This window comes from Crocodylus porosus, unplaced genomic scaffold, assembly GCF_001723895.1.
Source record: "Crocodylus porosus isolate Cpor-Errol unplaced genomic scaffold, CroPor_comp1, whole genome shotgun sequence".
NCBI lineage: Eukaryota > Metazoa > Chordata > Crocodylia > Crocodylidae > Crocodylus > Crocodylus porosus.
Window position 1 is genome coordinate 2,375,155 of NW_017728935.1, and position 20,704 is coordinate 2,395,858.

The window sequence follows — 20,704 nt, forward strand, 5'->3', positions numbered from 1 at the left end:
AGTGGGAGGCCCAGAACTGAACACAGTACTCCAGATGTGTACTGTGCACATCTGGGTATGTACTGTGTACCCCCCAGCTACGTGTTGCAACAGGAGGGCAAGTAGATGCAGTAAGAAGATGGCAGGCGGCAGAGGAACCTGCTTGTTGGTGATGCTTTTCCTTCTGTATGTGCAGGAAGGTGTGTAAGGCTCTGCGCACCTGCCCTACCTTAGAGCGTAGCTGCACCCAGAATCCTCAGCCCCTTGGGGAACCTCACCGAGACCGCGACCTGGCTCTCTAGCAGGAAGGAGGTGGATGAACCCAACCCATAGACACTAGTGATTGAGTCTACCTATGGGGCTTCCCCTGGACATGCCCAAGCATTGTGCTAGCCATGCCAGGACAGAACAAGAGAGGACCTGGCCTGATGCAGAACCTGATCTGGATTGCTACACCTGACTGAAGGGTGCTGTGTGCCCTTGGCAGAGAAGCACCAGACCTGGATCTCTGAGCTTGGTTGGACCGGGCAGTAGGTCACACTTTAAAAGGTGACTTGAGGTCTCTGCTGGTTGTTGCTGCTTTGGAAATGCAAAGGCTTTGTCTCATAAAGCTGCTATAATTGCCTCACAATCACTGTCCAGTCCTGGGCCCTCTACCTCACCCACCCATCATACAGCTCCTGAGTAATCTTGCTTGCCGAGCCTTCATGCTGGGTGCTCTCAGTGAGGATGAAAGTCAAGCTCCTGAACAACTGTGAGCTGGAGTGGAGTTGGGGGAAGATGCTGTTAGACCTGCATTGACCTGTGGGCCTTGATTCAGGGCACTGGTCCCATCGGGACCACCTGGAGATGGTCCCGAAGGCTGGAAGCTGGCTGTCCCCATATGAACCTGGGAGGGAAAGGAAGTGTCCTGCTGAGTGTAAGAAGGGTGCATCCTTCTCTGACTCAGTAGGACTGGCAGGGCAAATGTCATGCTCAGGCCTCGGATGCTTATTGTGGCCTGTTGCCATCTAGTGGGTGCTGTGGGTATCTGATAGGAAGTGCATCTAAGAGACCCCTGCGACCCCCACGTCGTGGCTCTGGGCCACACTTACCATGGGGCTCACTGCAGTCGAGGAAGGAGGTGGGAGGAAGTGAAGGAAGGGCATTGAGGGGTGAGTGGGGTGGAGGGAAGGAGAGACAAGATAGTTTCCAAATGTCTAACGTAGACTGGAGTCAAGTCTCTGTGCAAAGCCAAAGTCCTGGGAGAGTGGCGCTGCCAAGGGATTAGACCACGACGGCCTGCAGGAGCCGGAAGCACAGCATCAGGTCCAGGGGGATGGGCGGCTTCAGCCGGTTGCCGTCCAGGCGCAGGTAGCGGAGCCGGGGCACGTTTTCCATCTCAGAGGAGGGATAGTCTTGGAAGGTAACCATGGCAGTGGGGCAGATCTGGGTCCCGTTGATTTCTGCAGGGGAAGGGAAGGGATGGGCATGGGTTAGCAGACTCCGTGTGAGCCCAGGGGGCTGGTATTGAGCTTATCTAGTCCATGGCTATTGATATATTCAACCTCCCACCTCCCCATCCATCCATCCATTGAATAGACCAAAGCCAAAGGGGGAATTCTCCCTGCACAAGTGAAGGAGGTCTCGAACACTCCTTTCTTTAAACTCTTCACATATCTACCCATCTCCTAGTAGCAGCTCGCTATGCAATACAGCTGTTCTCTTGATAGGGAATGCACCACGGCAGTGCTTAAGCGCCAAAGGCAGCACACACACAGGAGAAAAAAAACACACAAAAGGACCAACACAGATGAGACGTGTTCTGAAGTCTGGTGGGTGCACTTTGCACTGGTAGCATTGTATCCCGTGATGCATTTTGGGCACACAGCTTCTAACTGGCCTGCCCGCGGTGGTGAAACAGGTAGCACAGATGCAGTGATGTGGGTTTGCACCCAGGATTCATTCTGTGGGTAGGAAATGTACCCATGGACCATCAGGCAGGACACCAGGTAGACAGAGAGCAAGAAAGCTGAGTAGCTTGCTGTTGTCCCTGTGGGCGTCTGTGAGCATTAGGCCCATCTAGAATGGTAGGTTCCTGGCATGCCCTCATGTTGTTTAAAAGCCTTGGGATTGCTGGGCTGTAGGTGCTGAATTCAATAGGCAGGTGCTACAGCTCCAATGCCAGTGACCACCAGAGCAGGGGCCTGCCTTACTGAGCTGGGAATGTTCTTGACCTGATCATTTTATGGACAGCTGTGGTCTGTGATTCTCTCTGTCCCTGTATAAAAACAGCCTGAAGCATTGCTAATGGTTGCTGCCATATGAAACTACTAGACAGGTAACTCCTGGATAGCATTAGCTCTGGGTGGTTATTCTAGCACTTATCCTTCGGTCTCTGGTTATACAGCTGGTGGTGTGTTCCCCTGGCTGTGCTGGGATTGCAAGGATCGGAGCGCTCTCAAATTGCATCTTCACTTTCTAAAGTGTCATATAGCACCTCAGGCAGTGAGGTGAGAGAGAGACAGGGCGAAGGTGAGGAATAAGATCCATGGCGTTGTAGCTAGAAGTGACTAAGCTTTGTTGGGGAGCTCACTGAGTCATCTGTGTTCAGCTAGGGTAAGAAGAAATCCAGCAGAGCTTTGTTCACCGAAAGAGAATGGTCTTTAGCAGGAAATCAACGTTGCCAACTGCATCCCTTTAAAAACCATGAGCCAGGCTCTGGAAATTTTCAGATTGGCTCCAAAAAGAATAAAACGTAAATAACAGCAATGAAAATATTGGGATTTCTTCCTTTGCCTTTTGGTTCTCAAGCTTTTTGAGACCATACTTTCAAACTGGTCTCTATAACCATGCAGGCTAGCGAGACTGACAAACCAGAGGATCTGGTTTAATAAGGTGATTCCAAGAACAGAAGCTTTAAGTAAGCATCAAAGAGCGAGCGACTCATGCGTGCGGGCAGTGCAGGGGACTGGCACAGGAGTCTGTCTTCACAGAAAGTGCCTATGGTAGAAAATAGCCTATTACCCAATGCTTCATAACTAGGCTGAATAGCAACGTTATAGAACAAGTTGTGACTTGGCCTTGGGTTTCCCTGTAGCTAAAATCTGGCCCTAATTCACCTTTTATTTGGCCTTCTTGCTTTCCATTCGGCTGCTGCTGGCTCCTTCTTTCCCTATGGACCAATTCCAGCTATTTCCACGAGACCTGGACTTAGCCTTACAGTCTTTTTTGTGCCGTTTTGCCTGACGCTGAAGCCATTGGTGAAGGAAACTTAACTCCATGAGGCTCCCCACCTTGAAACAGCCTGCTTCTCTCCCTTTTTTTTTTATTCGAACCCCAGGGTCAGAAACAAGTATATGCATAAGGTAAATGCTGTTATTATCATGGAGTCTCCTTTTGCAGCTAAAGCTGCCACGTGTCACCTCAGAAGTGGCTGAATTTCAGTGCTGCAACATTTGGATGCTTATAGCTACATCTAAAAACTCCTGTTGCAGGAAAGTCTCCCCATTCATTTCAATGGGGGCTGTGTCCAAGTAAGGACTTCAGGCTTAAAGCTGTCATTGCTAGAATCAACAAGCTACTGTTGATCTTTTGTCCATGTGGCTTGCAGAGGGAATGCATGTTATAAATTGCCACATACGGAGGTATGAACTACATGTACTGCTGCGGTACAGTGCCCTGTTCTGGGTGCCCCTCTGCAGCCAGAAATACAAAGAGCTGGGCTGATTTTTATGTGCGACCTCCCTTTGCATGCAGACAATGCATGAAGGACCTCTGCATTCTTGCTCCCCTGTAGATGTTTGCCACGGGGACAGCCGGTGGCTGGAACAGAGACAGCAAAAATCCTGCTGTGTTGATGCATTTTTTGGGGGGGGCTAGCACCTGTCCCGTGAAATCGCTGTTCTTTGCCTGACCTGCATGAAACTGGCCCTGATGGATTTGTGGCGGCGATCACCATTGCAGCCCTGCTCTCCTTTCGCTTCCCAGCCCTGGGAGGCTCTGATGCAGAAGGGGATGCTGCATTGTTTCTACCTACCACTTGCATGCCTACCACCCACTTGTAGCATCTGAGCACCTTGCAACCTGTACACCATTTATCTGGGTGCCTCTGGGGGGTAAGGAAGTATTCTCCCCATTTGGCAGATGGACAGGAGTTAGTTGCCCAGGGTCACGTGGAAAAATTTGAGATGCAGCAAGGAACTGAAATCTGATCTCATAACACTCATGGTTAGGGCCCTGAATGCTGGATCATCCATCCCCTAGGTCAGGGGTAACCAGCCCGTGACACAGGGGCCACAAGTGGCACTGGCAGCCTGTGTGTGGCACATGGCGGGTGGGGGGAGCGGACAGGCAGCACAACAGCAGATAGGATGGGAAGCAAAAAGCAGAGCAGCAAATCAGGCAGGGAAAGGAGATTGGAGTAGCATTTGGAGAGTACAGGCCTAATCTGTGACATGCCTGCCAAAAAGTTTGGCCCCCGCTTCCTAGGTGTAGGTCCTTCAGCTACCCCTTAAGAAGAGCCACTGCCCTAAGGGTGGCATTCACAGTGAAAGAAGCGGTCTCTGAACAGTCCCCAGGTACATCTCCCTCCTCTGCACCCAACCAGAGCCTCCCAAAGGTTTGCCAGCCCCACTCACTGTCAATAGAGTTGTTATTTAGGTAGAGGTGCTCCAGTTTGGAGCTGATGAAGGGGACGCTCGTGAGGTTGTTGTATGCCAGGTGCAGCACCAGGAGGTTGGTGAGGTTGAAGCAATTCTTATGCAGCCCTTTGTCGGTAATCTTGTTGTAGTTGAGCCTGAGGAAAGCCAGGTTGGGGAAGCTCTTGAAATACTCGCTGGGGATGTCCTCAATGAAATTCCTGTCTAGGAAGAGCTGATGGATGGCACTGGGCACCCCCGGGGGCAACTTCCGCAGGGTGTTATGGGCCAGGTTGAGCTGCATGAGGTTCTTCAGGCCCTTGAACGTGTTCTTGTTGAAGTCCATGTCGTCCAGTTCGTTCTTGTGGAGGTCCAGCAGCACCAGGTTCTGCAGCTTGTTGAAGACCCCGGCAGGGATCTTGGAGATGTGGTTCCTGCTCAGGCGCAGCTGCTCCAGGTTGGGGGGCAGGAAGTTAGGCACCTCCCGGAGCTTGTTCTTCTCCATGTAAAGGAAGACCAGATTGTCCAGTTTCTCCAAGACCCGCTTGTCCACCTTCTTGATGCGGTTGTTGTCCAGGTTGACCCACTTCAGCTCTGTGGCATTCTTGAAGGACTCTTCCGGGAGGTCCTCGATGAAGTTGTTCTGAAGGTAGAGATAGTGGATCCGGGAGGGGATGATGGGCACCTTCCTCAGGTTGCGGCTATCGCAGTAAAGGGCGGAGGGGAAATCTGGGGGGCAGAAACATTCTCTGGGGCAGTCTGGGAAGACGGAGGGGGGGCCCGGTGGCAGGGGCGGAGGTAACTCCGTGGGCTCGACTGGCTCGGGCGGCCGGCGAGTAGGCTTCCGGGGAGGCTTCTTCCGCTGCCCGTTCACCTCAAAGATCAGCAAGAGGATGAGCGGGAGAAGCAATCTGAAGGCCACCTTCATGGTCCAGGTATTCACCTAAGGGGGAACAGAAAGAACAGCTTCAAAAACAGGCCCGTATAGATCATAACCATCCCCCAGCGCTGTGACATCAATGAACTTATCCTCAACATGCGGCCGGGAGGGATGAATAACCCCATTTGCAGATGAGATAGAGAGATTGGGGCATTGTCCAAGGCTACACAGGACTCAGACCTGAATCTGCTGAGGCCCTAGACTAGGGCTTTAACACAAGACCCCCCGTTCTTTCCCCTTACAGGGAATCCACGAGAGAGCTAGTAATCCACTCATCGTGGGACAGCACTGCTTTCTTGCTTCCTTGTATTAGGGCTCCTTCTTGCCCACCTAGAGGTGTGTTTCTACATGGATAAATATGTGTCCATCATGGGTGAGGGGAGTAAGGTGAAGAGAAGGAGAAGTAGAAGGGGGAAATAAAGTCAAGGACCACAGCATACAGGCAGAGACAGATAACACAGCATGGGGTGGTCCTGAGTAGCTCTCATGTGAGTGAGATAGCCACTTGCTCACACGAGCACCTGTTTTCCTAAGTTTCCCCATCGCTCTCCCACCTCGTGCGACAGAGGCGAGACGCCCAGAAGAGATGAGCGTGCAGTATGAGGGGTGCCTGCCCAACCTGGGAGTTGCCTGTGGTCCCCATGTCACCCTCTCATCACCACACAGTACCCAACCACCCACTCGCTTTCCCAAAGAGGCTGCATCTGACAAACTGCGCCAAGGTTTCTTTTTCGTCAGAGAGAGCGCAAACAGCTCCACGAGATGCAAAACGCCCCCTCCGTCAGCGGAGGAGCAGGCTCGGTCCCTCCACGGATCGAGCCGTCGTGTTTGTGCTCCAAACAGCAGGGGATGGGAATCGCACATTTTGCAGTTGGCTCATGTGCTCGTTAATCTGTTCCACTCACCAGGGGCCCATTTCACATGATGGCGTTTTGCTTTGATGCATTTCCCTGGGGTCTTTTCCTCCATGCTGGAACACAGGGGGAAAAGGCACCGTTCCCCTTATTCTCCATGCTCCTTTATAGGGATGTCTAAGGGAAGTTCGGGAGGGGCAGGGGGTGGAAGGTGGCCTCACAGGTATTCACGTGGATGCCAGGGCATCACACGCTTGGCTTCATTTGGGATTAGCAGACGCCCCTGGAAAGTGCAGCCCAGCTCCAAACCAGGGCTGGGCTTGGGGAGAGGCCTGGATTTGGATGGAGTGAACCCAGTATGATTTTACGTAGCAGGTGACCTGGGGAGTAAGGAAAGGTGCTTTTGAGTCCAGAGTTGAACTCAGCTGGTAAAGACGTACTGAGACAGCATCGCCTGGAGCAGTGGATTTGAAGGCAACCCACAGAATAAGTAGGGCCAGTACTTCAGCTGAGAGATTGATGTAGCGCCTGCACTGACCGCAATGCAGTTCCAGCTTACTCCCACTGCAGATCTGCCTTTCAAATTCTAATTAAACACCTCTAATTACTGCCTCCCCCTATCGTGCCTTTTCCTCCCACTCCCATGAAACAACTTTGCTCCAGAGAGGTCTGATGGAACGGGGTCAATGGTAAACTCAATGCAGCTTTGCTTGATTGCTTTTCTATTCTGCTTTGCTCTTACAAAGAGCCATCCATCATAGCAGAGAACAGAAGATTCGCCACGGCCCTGATGCAGCAAAGAAAAGAAAAGAAGGGAAGGGAATCAGTTAACAGATGTAATAGGAAAGGCAAGGTAGGAGTCACGTCCGATGATCCGTCTCCATTAGTGGCTGCGTTGGATGTGTTTTTGGAAGGTGGATAACTCACATGATGCATAATTAAAGGCGAAGCTGCCCAAACAGAAAGTTTAGCCCCAAATCCAGGCAGCTCCTGCTTGGTTTCTCCCTTGAAGCATCAGGCTAATAGCCCCTAACGGGATCTGTGGTTTTTCATCATTAGATCTCTGCGTGACAAATGACGTCCTAAGCCAACTACACCCGTCCTAAACCAATTGCTGTTCCATCGGGCTCCCAATGCCCCAGGCTCCTTATGTGTCAAAATGAGTTTGCAGTAATTTCATTTATTAAATAGCTAGCAAGAAGGAAGCTATGCAAAGGTCTCGAAGCTACAAATAGCACAAGGTAATATCTCCAGCAAAGGAGAATATAATGGACAGAAAAACAGAGCGAGAAAGGAGAAAATATACCCAGAGGTGAGGATGTCGATGAGAGAGAGCCAGGGTGGGGGTTGTTTTCTTGGTTTCTCTACCACATAAGCCCCGTTGCGTCTTTGAACCATAATTTCACTTTAATTTTTAAGGACATTTTATCTGCAGTGCCACCAAGTGACTGCAGTGAATCCTGCAGCACCACTCAGATTCATGAGGATGAAGGCACGTGACCGGGTGGTAATTAACTTACGAAGCTACGGTTCTGTCAAGGAGCCCGGGTGCCATCCCAGCCTCGGCAAGGAGGACTGATTGCCCCTTTGGAAATAGGCACAGTGGATGCATCACCGCAATGCTTCATTTTGTAGCTGAGCCAGACAGCAATGATTCAGTAGCAAATTGGCGGACTGCTGAGATGAGGAAGACGGGAGCGGGTAGACGGCTAACAAAGCTGGATGGTCTGGTAGTATTTAAGAGACGGGTCTGTGATGGAGGAGATCTGGGTTCAGCCCTCTGCAGCGCTGCAGTCTTCATGCGTGACCTTGGGCAAGTCGCTTCATTTCTGAGTTATAAGTTTTTCTGCCTTATAGAGAAGCTGGGAACTGACTGTTTGGGAGCTCTTCTTACATGATGAGATGGAGGCCAAATAATCAGTGGCACGGGTAAGGAGCAGACTCAGCAATGACAACGTTATCCTCAGCAGTGACATTATGATTTCTAGTTGCACAGTCCTGCATAAACAGCAAAGGTCGATTTTCAAAAGAAGCTAGCGTTGGGTTCATTGGGAGCAGAAACCGGCCGGTGCCAAACCCCCACAATTCCCACAGACCCACTTGACACCTCTCAGGAGGCAGGGTCATATGACTAGACCCATTTTACAGACTGGGAAGGTGAGGCACAGAGAGGCCATGTTCACCAAAAATCACACAGAAAGGCAACGGCAGGGCTAAGAAGAGAGAACAGGGGTCTTTGGCCCCCAGTCACGTGCTCAGGCTGCGTTGCCCGTGCCTCATCTTTGACAATGAGCACTGGCCGGGGGGCTTCCTTCTGGTGCTGCACCGAGGTTCCTGTGGTTCATTGCAGAAACCTAATTGGTTCCACAGGGGAATTTGGTGCCGTGTACAAATATGCAAAGCAGATTTAAAACAACTCGTAGATTTGAAGATGCTTGTCTCTAGCTTCCAGGGCCACGTTGCAGCAATGTACAAACGATGGAACTGCCGGGCCAGATGTAACGCAGTCCTGACTCCGACAGCCGCTAATTCGCACACCAATCCTTGGAGGGGCGCTGGGCTAATTGAATGGAGTGTACTTATATATTGTAATGTGACTGGAAAGTGCTGAGGTAGTCCTTGCTCTCTGGCCCGCAGCAAAGCATTTCAATCCCGTACCCATCAGCGTGTTTGCATTCTGTTAGCGCCTAGACAGAGATCGGGAGCCCATTTTGCTAAGGGTGGGGCAGATGCACAGTAAGAGATAGCTCAGGCCTAGACCTGCCTGCCCTCTAAATGGGCAGGGGGAGGATCTTACTGAAGGGGGTAATGAGATGCAGAGACACAGTGCGACTTTCCCACAGTCCCCGAGGCAGGTCTGAGAATTGACCCTCGTGTTCCTGAATGCCAGGTCAATGGCCTGCCTGCAAAAACAGCCCTCTTCCCGGTGCCAGCCTGCCCACACGTGCCCTTATACCTCTGCTCGGTGGAGACCATCACAAGCTCTCTCCCCCCTGAGGTTTAACTCCCTTTCTCCTCCCCCCCTTGTTAAATGGGACCCATCTCCCCTGCTTTCACCCTGGCAAAGCAGGGATGTGCGTGGGGGTTTTCTGGAGGAAGCGAAGGGGCTGAGGAGCCCCCAGGCAGCGACGGTCAGGGCCGCGCCTCTGCCCTGGATCTTTTGGAGGTGCGACAGGAGGTGTTCGGCGTGCGCAGCAGATGCCTCAGCCTATTAGTCAGGCTCGCTCAGACTTGTGTGTCATGCAGGCACGAACGCAGCTGAGCTTGACAGGCTGCCTGGGCAGCCAGAGGACTTGCGGCAAAGGGAAGAGAGCTCAGGCACACACGAGGGACGGGGGGAGGAAGGAATACAATGAGATGAAACGGGGAACAGAGATCACAGGAACGCCCCACCGGGCCATACCAGGCACCCATCTAGCGCTGCGCCGCGAGCAGCAGAAGGGGAAACCCGGGGACTGCAAGAGGAGCAGACGTGCGCTGGCCATACCGCTCCCTGGCCTGGCAAGGAGGGACACTGTGAGCGCGTGGGGAAGATCGCGTGCAAAGGACCGAGCAGAACCGTCTCCCTGAGCTTGGCTGAGCTGCCCGGGTGCATCGGGAGACTCAGGGAGACCGGGTTCGATGGGCTGTTTCCCATGCCCCATCCCAGTCACCAGGCTAAGGCACAAGCTCAGGAAGGTGCTGTTACTTCCCTCTGGTGCAGCACAAGAGGGACACTTTCCAGGGATGAAAGGCGCCAGGCAGAAGCCCTTGAATGACGAGCGAATAAAGCAACCTCTGCAGCTCAGTGCTCCTCATCCTGTCCCCCACCACCCCCACTCATCCCCCGCCACGCTCATTAACAGACCCTGGTGCCACTCAGACTTCACTGCAAGCGCAGGGAGCCCCACACAGGGACAGCTCGGGGGCCGGGCGTCAGGGATGTGCGCGCAACGGGTCCCCTTGGGTTTCACTCGCCCGCTGGCAAACAGGGCAGCCACGTACGGCGCCCGCTCTGCGCCAGCAGCATAGACCGGGGCTGAGTCAGGGACGGCAAGGCCCCGTTCGGTCTGCGGCAAGGAAATGTCAACAGCGCTAGGCTAACAAGCAAACAGCGAGGTCTAACATGGCTCAGAAGTGGAACGGTTCGCGGGCAAATAGAAGCACCCGCCAGTAAACAGGCTTCTCGGCTCTCTTTTGCCAGGGAGGAAATTCCTTCTCAGACAGCCCTTTTATTCGCTCACCAGGGCCTTAGCGATCGATGCCACAGCCCGGGATGACCCTCCGAGCCCCCATCGCCCAGGCCCAGGCCGAGCCTTGCGTTCCTCCCAGCTCAGGGTTGCTGCAGGCAAGCACCGTACATAACATACCCTGTACGTGGGGAGTCTCCATCGAGAGCTGCTGACACATTGGTTTCATGGACAACTCCACTCCATTTAAAATACCTCAGTGAAGGCAACCCAGTGCATTCCTGGGTTTCTCAGTAATTTACTGTCTCCATAAAGAGATTCTGTTCCCTTTTATTCCCAGTTTTATGTCTCGCTGCATCCATCTGGCTCTGTTTAACCCTCCAGCCCTTCTCGTGCCCCTGCTGTTTCCAATCAACGCTCTGGCATCTCAGGCTGGGGAGGGGAGGTGGCAGATGACGCGTCCAGGCCCAGAAGTTGCTGAGCGTTGGCTCGGTGGTATCAGAAGAAAGTTCTCTCTTGGAGGGACAACGGGGCAGGAAGGAGAAGAAATGCAGAATACCACAAAGCATCGATAGCTTTGTCATAGGGGGACTGTCTACAGCCCGCCGTCTAGTGCCTCTGACCCCTTCAGTAACACACAGTCCTTTTTCAGCCACATCCTCCTTGTTTCAGGCTGTTCCTCTGGACACCACCCAGGCGCCAGAATTCAGATCTGGATTTCAAAAACCACTGGAGCTGGGGATGGGCAGCAGTTGGACACAGGAGTTTGATTTAGTCCAATACAGAAGGAAAAGCCAATTTGCAAAAGTGGACCATGCATTTTTGTTGTTGGCTGGACTGTGCATGTTCAGCTCTGGGACTCCATCGCCCGCCAAACTCGCACAGCTGCTGACATCATGACAGATTCCATGGCAACCGAGTATGAAGTCATGGGCAAGAGGTGATGACCTCAGAGGAGCCGAGTTGATGCTGTTGCTAAAGCCCTATGCCATCGCTGATGGAACAGCACAGAGAGGATCTTATACTTTTCCCTGAAAACCTGGTGAATTCATCCTACTGTTATTCATGAGACTACAGCATCTACTGTGCAAGAGGAGCTATTGATTTATGTCTGACAGTGTTTAGGAATCCCCATTTTAATACAAATAGCTCTTGGCCTTGAAATTCACAGCCGAAAGCGGGGTCTATATTAGTCGCTGTTTGTCAAAACTGAATAAAAATGTCAGAGAACAGAAACAATACTATTGATATAAGGTAGCTACTCGCTCTCCATCTCTAGCGACAGTAGGGTGGTGGGTTGTAGCCGTGCTGGTCTCAGGACACAGGCAGGCAAGGTTCTTTGGGTCGATGCGATCTCTTTTATTAGACCAACCAAATAGTTTGAAAAACTGTTCTTTGCAAGCTTTCAGGTACAAACGCCCTTCTTCCACTGACAGTAACAATTCACGGCATGTCTCTCATACAGTCTCTCTATGTCTGTCTAGGATCTCCTGCTCTTACCATCACCATGCTATTTCAGCTGCTACCTAGTGGCTCAGTGACTAATTAAAGATTACAAATAGATGAATAACCACTGGTGAAGTTTACTCACATAAGCTGTTCCAAATAATAAGCTTGGTAGTGTCGCAGTGTTGTGAGGAAAGGCATTTGGGGCCCAAAGACTTGTCTAACATCTCCCCCAGCTTTGTGACGGGGCCAATAAAAGAGACCACCACCAAGCCTTGCTTTACAACACAGTCATAGAAAGCAGGATCCATTTACAGACAACCCTCCAGGCCAAAGCAACTCATACACTCACACCAAGGTTTATTTGCAAGCCAGACTTGAGAACTTCTTCCCCACAGAGAAGAAATCGTGAGACATGTCAGCAAATCCCAGCCACCTAAAAATGTTTATGGTTGCCATTCATGCTTGAGCTTTTCAGGTGACTCTCTTGAGCTAGTCTTGCTTTATTTGTTGAGTCGCAATTTGCATTTACGCAACTGAGCTTGCTGGCATTCATGTTGTGAATCTCAGAATCGCAGCCCCAACATCTCCCAAAAACTTAATCTGAGAGTGTTTTCATGTAGGACATCTGGCACGTTCCTTCGGCAAACACCACTGCTAACTGCAGAACTTGGTCTCCAGGCATCAGTAGGCAACGCAGCTTGAAATGGGAACGCTTGTTATCAGTGCCTATTACAAAAGAAGTTGCAAACGCATTGGTTGAATAACAAACGTATTCAAGAAACTAATGAGGTGCTGGCCGAACAGAGGCTAAATCTGCAGGAAAAAAAATCATTCTAGTTCCCAGCGAGCTGCTGGCGGTGGCCATTGAAACTTGCATTGCAACAAGGAGGAAAGCAGGCCAGATGGATGGCACCCAACCCTCTGAATCGGAAGTATTCGCTCCCGGCGGGGCAGGGCCTCTGGCACACAGTTGGGTGGCTCTGGTTCATCCCGGTAGACGGCGCTGGTGCACACAGTCCTTTTGCTACCACAACAGCGTTAAGGACTAACCTCTGTTGTTCAGCTGGATGGAAATAGGGCAAATAACAGGGATGAAAAAAGCACCTCCCTCCCCCTACCCTTTCCTTCACTTGTGGTTGGAATTCAAAATTTGGACCAAAAGTTCCAGGGATGTTTCATTTTTGGAAATATTTGGACCAGCTCTGCTCCAACTGGACAAACTTGGCATACTGCCTGGTAGACCCAATGTCGCACAGGTGGTGGACGGACAACCTGAGAAAGGCAACCCTGGCCAGGGGCACTTCTGGAAGGTGCCCCGGGAGCTTGAACAGTCATGCAGGTGGAGTTTTTGGGTTCTCCCTAAAGGATTTCCCCCTGTTGCAGTAAATTGCATGGTGCTGGGGGTTTCAAATGGAGAAAAAGCTGCATCAGACCAGCTGAGGCTTGACTCTGAGGGTGTGAGGAGTTTAGAAATCACTGGCGTTAGAGGTTTTGGCTCCAGATTCCAAAGGGTGGGTCACGGCTACGGGGCAGGAAGGGGAGGCAGCTCAAGAAAGGTGATGAGGAGGATTATGCAGCCTTGAGATTTTTATTTCATTCAATAGTGAAGAACAGCTCGCTCCATCTCTTCCTGCAAGTGCTGAGCCTCCAAGGCCAAATATTTTATGCTAACCTCCCGACGCGCGTGCACACACACACACACGATATAGGCTTAGCATTGCTATTATGGATCCATTTGTCACACTAAGTACATCTGAAGGGGGTGGCTTGCACAGTACTCTTTCGTTTCAACTCGGAGCTTGAAAAACGCTGAGAAACGCTATGTGACTCTTTCCCCCACAGATAGCGCAGTGTCCTTTCCAGTTGTCTCCCTGCGAGAGCTTTCCTTCAGGGCCTCCGCTTCTGTCCAGGGCTTCCCTGTCAAGACCTCAACTTCCTGTGCCCCTTGCTCCCATCCCAGTGTGACACCGCTCCCCGCATGTGCGTGGAGCTGCAGATGAACAGATGAGGACAGAAAACACGCTTGTCCCGTTGGAGCAGAGAGGGCCACCTGAAAAGAAGCCAGCAAGGCTTCTGCATCCCTCAGTTGTTATCTACTGGAGACATAGTTTGGTGGGGGGGCTGCTAGACTTCCCAGCCATTGAGTTTGATGAGGGCTGTACCCACAAAAAACTGGGGTTTCCTTTATTCAGTTGGACTGGGGAGCAGAGATGGTAGAGAAAGGCTTTATCATTCAACATGGATCCAACGTGCTTTTCAAGCGCAGCAATGGGGGTGAAGGAGAGCGCAGGGAAAGCTTTCACTGAGGTGGCCCTTTAAGAACAGAGCCGATGTTAAGGACCAGCTCTCCTACAGGTCGAGGAGGAAGACGTTCAGCAGCAGATTATTTATGTTGGGCTAGAGCCATCGCAGCGCTGGCGAATCCAACGAGGGGTCTCGGCAACCACAGACTTTTTTTCTGCAGAGAAAGTTTTATGTTCATTCCTGTGGACGGGCTGTGTCGTGCCCCCGAGCTCTCTAGGATCAGCCGGAGGCAGAATTCCCACACTGCTGCAACAGAAAATGCTTGCATTTTAACCCCAGCGCCTCTCCTGGCCTGCAGCTCCATCTCCAAGCACCTTGGATCCCGTGGGGTCCAACACACAGCCACGGACCCTGGATGCACCGACTGAGCGTTTCTTGGATGCACAGACAGGGCCAGGAAATGTCTCCTCCTTTAGCCGGAGCCACCGCGGTTATCCCAGACGCCCCAGCCTGCCCTGCGGCACCTTCCTAGCCCGCCAGCAGGAGGTGCCATGAGCAGCAATCGCTGCAGAGCGGCCCTATGGCAGATTTATGCATGCTGTAGTAAGCCACCTGTGCCAGGTGTGCCCCTCTCCCCATGCCCTGAACTTGCCTCCCAGTCTTGCAACAAAACCTCTCTGGATTCCAGCCCGAGCTGCCTGGGGTTTCTCTGCCGCCCACCCAGAGCGCAGACACAAGAAGATCGTGGGACCGGTGCTTCCAAAGTAATTACCGAGCAGCCCCCCAACCTCCCCCTGCTTCCCTGTGAGCTGCACTCAATCAGCTCCTCTGCCTGCCTCTTGGGATTTGCCCAGGGGGGTCTCGTTCTCTTCCACCGCCCTGCAGCCTGCAGACAGACCTTCCCCAGCAGCAAGGAAGGCTTCATGATTGCCCTTTTATCTCTTTCCTGACAAAACCCCTTCTGCTGATCCAATCCACTGCCAAAGGGAAGGGCAGGATTAACCTCCAGCTCTCCAAAATGAGCAGGGAGTGGGACTGCATCCAGGAAACAGGGGCATTGCTGACTGACAGAAGCGGGGCCAACGACGACTCCCCCAGATCCATCACTGGCCTCCTGCTGCACTGCCGGACGCTGCCAGCCAAGCAGCGGGGCTGGGACTTCACGTTCCTACGACCCCCCCCATGCGTGCTACAGTCCTACGTGGAGCCACAGAAGAGCATGACTCTTCCCCTCCCCTCTCCATCGCACACCCACACAGACATGCGCGCACATCCCTCTGCCCCAATGCCACCTAGTTGTCAGTGCATGAAGGTGTCTGCGCAACAGTCTCTGCCTAAACACAGAACCGCTTTTCAAGGGCTCTGATGCATCAATAGGCTTTGCACTCCCATGAATGCGCAAAGACTAAGAACCTAGGGCCTTATTACACCATCATTTTGGGCAGCTCCTGGAGCTCTTAACCTCTGGGCCATTAACACCATAAAGTGACTTAAAGCACTTGTGCGGCTTAAAGTTACACCGCTCCAGGGCAGGATCTTCTCTTGGTCCGCGCAACCCAGCTCCTGTTCCATTAAGGTACGGCCACTCCCCGCAAATGCGCGGCTCAAGCTAAAGGTGCGACTGCTTCAAACTCCAAGCTAGCACCAAAGCCATCGACACGCAGCTCACGGCATAAGGTGCAACAAGGCCCAAAGTGTCAGAGCTCTTTCCGCGTGAGGGATCAAGGAGCGGGTTGCCCTGGGGTAGAGCCATCTCTGTTTCCTTGGAATGATCCAGGTATAATTGCAGCCAGGGTCTGATCTCCTGGCCCTGGTCCCAGACCCTTGGGAAATAACTCGATTCGCTCCTTCACAGAAAAAGAAAGCATTGCCATGCTGCCCCCGTTTTTTTTTGTCTTCCCCCCGTCTCCCCATGTAGGACCGGCGCATAAGCCGTGAGATTGCATTGACTTCTGGAGTCCCTCCCCCACTCCCCGACCTTGCAAACTCCCAAGATTTTTCTGAGATCTTTTGCAAAACAACCAACTTCTGTTCAGCGCAGACGGAGAGGAATGAACCGGCGTCTGCTGAGCATAACGCGACAGCGCTTGGAGACTGCTAGAATTGGAAACTTTGGATTGGATTGAAACGAAACTTGTCTGAGCCCAGCTCCACGCCTCCCTTTTCGGCGCTCCTTTCCCAACCTTGCGTCTCTCCTGGTCGGAGCATGTTTTGAGCTGTGCCGCATTCGTTCAAACGCCTGGGTCACCTTTGCGTTTCCAGCTGAACAGCTGGAGATGCACGCGTGTGCGTGTGAGAGCGAGCGTGTGAGAGCGAGTGGGTGTGTGAAAGGTAGCTGGCCAGGGGGAAGGGGGTTCCCTGCTCATGCTTCCATGGAAACAGCCTACAGCAACCGTATCACAAGTTTTTCTCCTGGCTCTGGAGACTTAAACATCCCCGGTTCCAGCACCATCCCCCATGCTGAGGAAAAAAAGTTTTGCTTTTGGAGAGGGAAAGACCCAGCTGCTGAATGCAAGAGAAAGGAAAGAGAGAGGAAAGGAAACGTGTTGCCATGTAGCAGCAGCTGCGGAGCGCAGGGTCGTCTTAGACCCTGGAGAGGAGGCAGCTGATTCCTTGATTGAACCATCAGGCAAGGTGAGCGGCCTCTTAGGTAAAGCACCTGCCCCGAGCTTACCTGTGTGCACCTGCCCCTTCTCCTGCCTGTGTAATTAATTCCCAAGAAAGTGTCTCTCTGGCTGTCTCCCTCCTCCTCCTCACTGCACTTCGGCTCAGACACGAGCGCGCCTCCTGCACGCTCTGTGTGCGCGCACGCCTGTGTGTTTTCTCTGGTTCTGCTCCTCTGAGATTCTCTCGGGGAGGGTGGGTGGGAGCAAGGGAAGGCGGGAGAGTGGGAAAGAGGAAAAAAATGACAACAATAACGTCTTTATCTGGCAGCCAAGCTCCTCGGATCTAATCCGCACACATGTCCTGCCTACCGGAGGGCTGGCGTTTAATAACAATCCCTTCTGCTGCGGAGGCCGCTCGGAGCCCGTGTTTAAAAACAAAGCTAATTAGAAAGAGGCTTCGGAGTTTAAATAAATGCTTTCCTCGCCACGGGCCTGATTCAGGAGAGCGTTGAAGCAACGTGCTTTGTTTCGTCCCTATTCCAGGTGGCACTTTCAGCTACCTTTCATAGGGGGGGGCTTAAGCACATGCCTAAGGATGCTTTCCTGTACTGGGGTGTCAGTTGTAGCTGTGTCGGTCTAAGGACACAGGCAGACAAGGCTCTTTGGGTAAGTCTGATGTCTTCTATTAGACCAACTAAAAATTCCTGTGCTAGGGACTCCAGTTGGAAAAGTCCCCTCAAATTTGCCCTGATCTTTGCTGAAGGTCACTAGACGATGGCTAAACTCTCTGGTTCTGGCTCACGCAGCAGGGAAAAATACCCAAGTTTTATTACCACCCACGTTTTTATAACTGTATCTTAAATCGTGCTGGTGTTCGATACCAGGAACACAGAAGGCTGGCAGAAATCACAGTGCTCGTCGTCTTCAAGAGGAGGGCAGCAACCAGGGTTTGCACACCATGTCATTCCACCTTCTCCTTGCCAAAACCCAGACAACACTGGGATGGAAAGGCCAGTGGGAGACCCTGTCCCACAGAGAGTCCAAGCCCAAGCCCACAAAAAAGGCCCCCTCCTTCAGTCAGGATAAAGGATACTCATTTCTGATCTGCTTTGGGATCTATAAATGAAAAGAGGTGGGTATTAGGAATAAAGCAGTCTGCAGTCATGGCCAACTGCAGTTTCTCCCTCTGCTTTCTCCTTGGCTGTCATGCAGGAAAGCAACACTTGGGAGGTCCATCCTACGTGCAGTGACTTGCCTGGCCTCAGCCTGGGTGCCAGCAGACATGCCACCACGTTGTGGTGAGTTAGTACTCACTGCCTGCTATATGCTGAATGTTTTTCAAATGCTTGAGAGTGAAAAGCCTCTGCCCTTTGAAGATGGTCCTCTATAATGGAGGACAGCCAATCCATGCCACAACATAAGCAGCCCTTATGAATGGCACCCAGGTACCTTCCTTGGTGCAGGTTCAGCAGAGAGGTCACAGAGCTGAATGGGCATGGAAACCGTGCCCCTCTTGAGAGGACCCTTTCCCCTAGGGGCGGTGATGCCCAGTGGCAGAAGCAGGCCAGGGAGCATTGCACTGTAGCTCTTCTGTCCACAACTAGCCGAGGGCAGCTACCCAGTCAGTCAAGCCTAAGCCTTTCTCCAGCATGAAATCCCTTCCACTTAAGTTTCAGCAGCACAGGCAAATAGCAATGGGCTACAGACCATAACAGCCACCAGACCAGACCAGACCAAAGGCCCATCTAACCCAGTGACAAGTAGTAGGTACTTTAATGGAAGAGTGTAAGAAATAGGGCATGTGCGATCCGTCCCCTGCGGTCTGCTGTAGTCACTAGCAGTCCTAGTACAGTCCCGCATAGACTACCCTGGGGCCCATTTCAGGGACATAACTCGCACCCCAGCTGAGCTCCGCGGGACCAGACTTGATGTTTAGGGAGCAGCAGGTAGCCCGGGACACTAGATTGCAGCCAGAGAAGAAAACAAAAATAGAGCTGTGCTGGTTCTCCACGTCACTTAGACACAGAGTCCAAGGAGGGAGGGGAAACGATGTTTGCCAAACGCAAAGAGGCAAAAATCAATTGGGGAAAAAATATTCTTTTCCACCTTGGAGCTTTACATCAATCCCTTTAACAATGTCACTAGTCCAGAAAGCAACCAGGGCAGCTGGCTAAGCTATTCGGTGCCCTGTTTTGCTTCCTAATAACCCTCAATCTACTTAAATTCCATCCGTGGGCCTCATTCAAGACCAAGACTGAGCCAAGGACTATGTCCTGAAGAGTTTACAATCTATATAGAAACAAAGACAAAGAGTGAGAGAGGGGAAATAGGGATGAGAAGCAATATGCTCAAGGTCCTTCAGCAAGTCAGTGGCAGAGCCAGGGACAGAACCTGCCTGGCCAGTGCCCTTGCTGCTGAACCACACTCCCAAACTCACACCCCTTGGAAACACTGAAGCTGGTTTGAAAATCTTGTGAGTATAAACTGTGCTCCTGGGCAGAGGCTCCATGTGTTGCGTTTCATCACTCCCCTGCTGAGAAATGCCGACACCTAAGTTTCAAATCCACTCTCAAAATGGGATTTTACATGTAGGAAGCAACTAGTCATCACAACAAACACATCTGCAGTGCCAACAGGCAGACAGTGTATCCCACATTAGCTTTGCACATGTGTGTGAAGGAACAAGGGGGCACTTTTGCCAAGGGTGAAGGAAATCAGCTGGTGTGCATCTATGCTGACGGGTCTTTGGAGGACAAGCAGTCCCGTGGGGATCCTACCACCCTCCGAGGCTTGCTGCAGAGACTGCCGATGTTGGCTGCCACTCATATGTTTTGTGGTGGTTATGTTTGTCAGGCAATTTGGTTTTTCTTTAGGAACCAGAGAGAATGAGAAAAAGAAAGCTGGAAGCGTTGAGACAGGGAAAGCGGAAGGAGAATTAAAGCTTACAGAGCAAACTTTTACAGAGTAAATAGCTCCTTACTAAGCAGGCTGGAGGACACGGGCTGGCTGGTGGTGCTGTTGTAACAGCAGTTGTGTCGCTGTCTGCCTCGCTCGAACACGCTTCCCTTATGCACAACTCCAGCTCCCCCTCCCCTCCACCCCAGCAGTAATGGGCTCTGTGGCCCATCCTCTTCCCCTGTGAAGAAGAAAGGCATTCCCACGGGACACTCAGCACACCACGGCTTTATGCAACTTGTGGCCTATCCAGCCCAGCCTTGACTCCAGGGAGCAACTCATCTTCTTTAACAGGATCCAGGATAAACCACTTCCTCATTAGGCCACTTGGGAGATGCTGCGTGAGTGAGTCCTGGCCACTCCACCCATTAACTGATTGCTGTCTGATACAGATGTTAATGGGGCGTAATCAGTTTGTGTTGTCCTGAGTCTCACGTGCCCTGGCGCTCTGATCCTGTAGATTAGCCCAGCTAGCTCCAGCCCAGCCCTGCTCCTTCCTGGAGCACAGGCTCAGTGTGCTGCCAAGTTTCCACTTCTATTTCTCACTTCCCTGAGGTTTCCTCAGTCACATCCCTGCTAAGCAGCTTGACTCACGCCCCTGCAATCACGCAGCTCTGAACAGCCCCATGGCAAACCATTGGCCTTTGACTTCCAGAGGAGCACGGCCTCCAGCTGTAAAACATGGGTCTTACCACCCCACGCAGGCATATCTGTTTCAATATAAAACATGCAGCTTCAGACTCTCATAGATCCTCCAAATGTTCAGGCGGGAGCCTTGGGCCAACTGCAACCTTGGCCATTGTTGGTTCTCAAGTTTCCCTTCTTGGCAGATTGCTGGAGGAATAAGCCAGAGGATGCAACCCATAGATGAGAGGCTGCAGGGTTGTGG

General features: G+C 52.1%; 1 protein-coding gene across 1 annotated transcript; it reads right to left on the bottom strand.

The window, feature by feature from the left end:
• Positions 1-152: 152 nt before the first annotated feature.
• On the bottom strand, positions 153-17,141 carry PRELP (proline and arginine rich end leucine rich repeat protein). The gene is made up of 3 exons (XM_019546620.1): positions 16,929-17,141; positions 4,599-5,541; positions 153-1,424 (listed from the first exon to the last, which is right to left on the bottom strand). Exons 2-3 carry the CDS (start codon positions 5,524-5,526, stop codon positions 1,246-1,248), a joined length of 1,107 nt encoding a protein of 368 aa, XP_019402165.1. The 5' UTR covers positions 5,527-5,541; positions 16,929-17,141; the 3' UTR covers positions 153-1,245.
• Between the last annotated feature and the right edge of the window lie 3,563 nt (positions 17,142-20,704).

Excerpts from the sequence above, each read along its gene's own strand:
- PRELP (XM_019546620.1), bottom strand. The coding sequence starts at position 5,526 with ATGAAGGTGGCCTTCAGATTGCTTCTCCCGCTCATCCTCTTGCTGATC. Across the intron at positions 1,425-4,598 it reads AAATAACAACTCTATTGACA|AAATCAACGGGACCCAGATC; the intron begins GTGAGTGGGGCT and ends CTTCCCCTGCAG.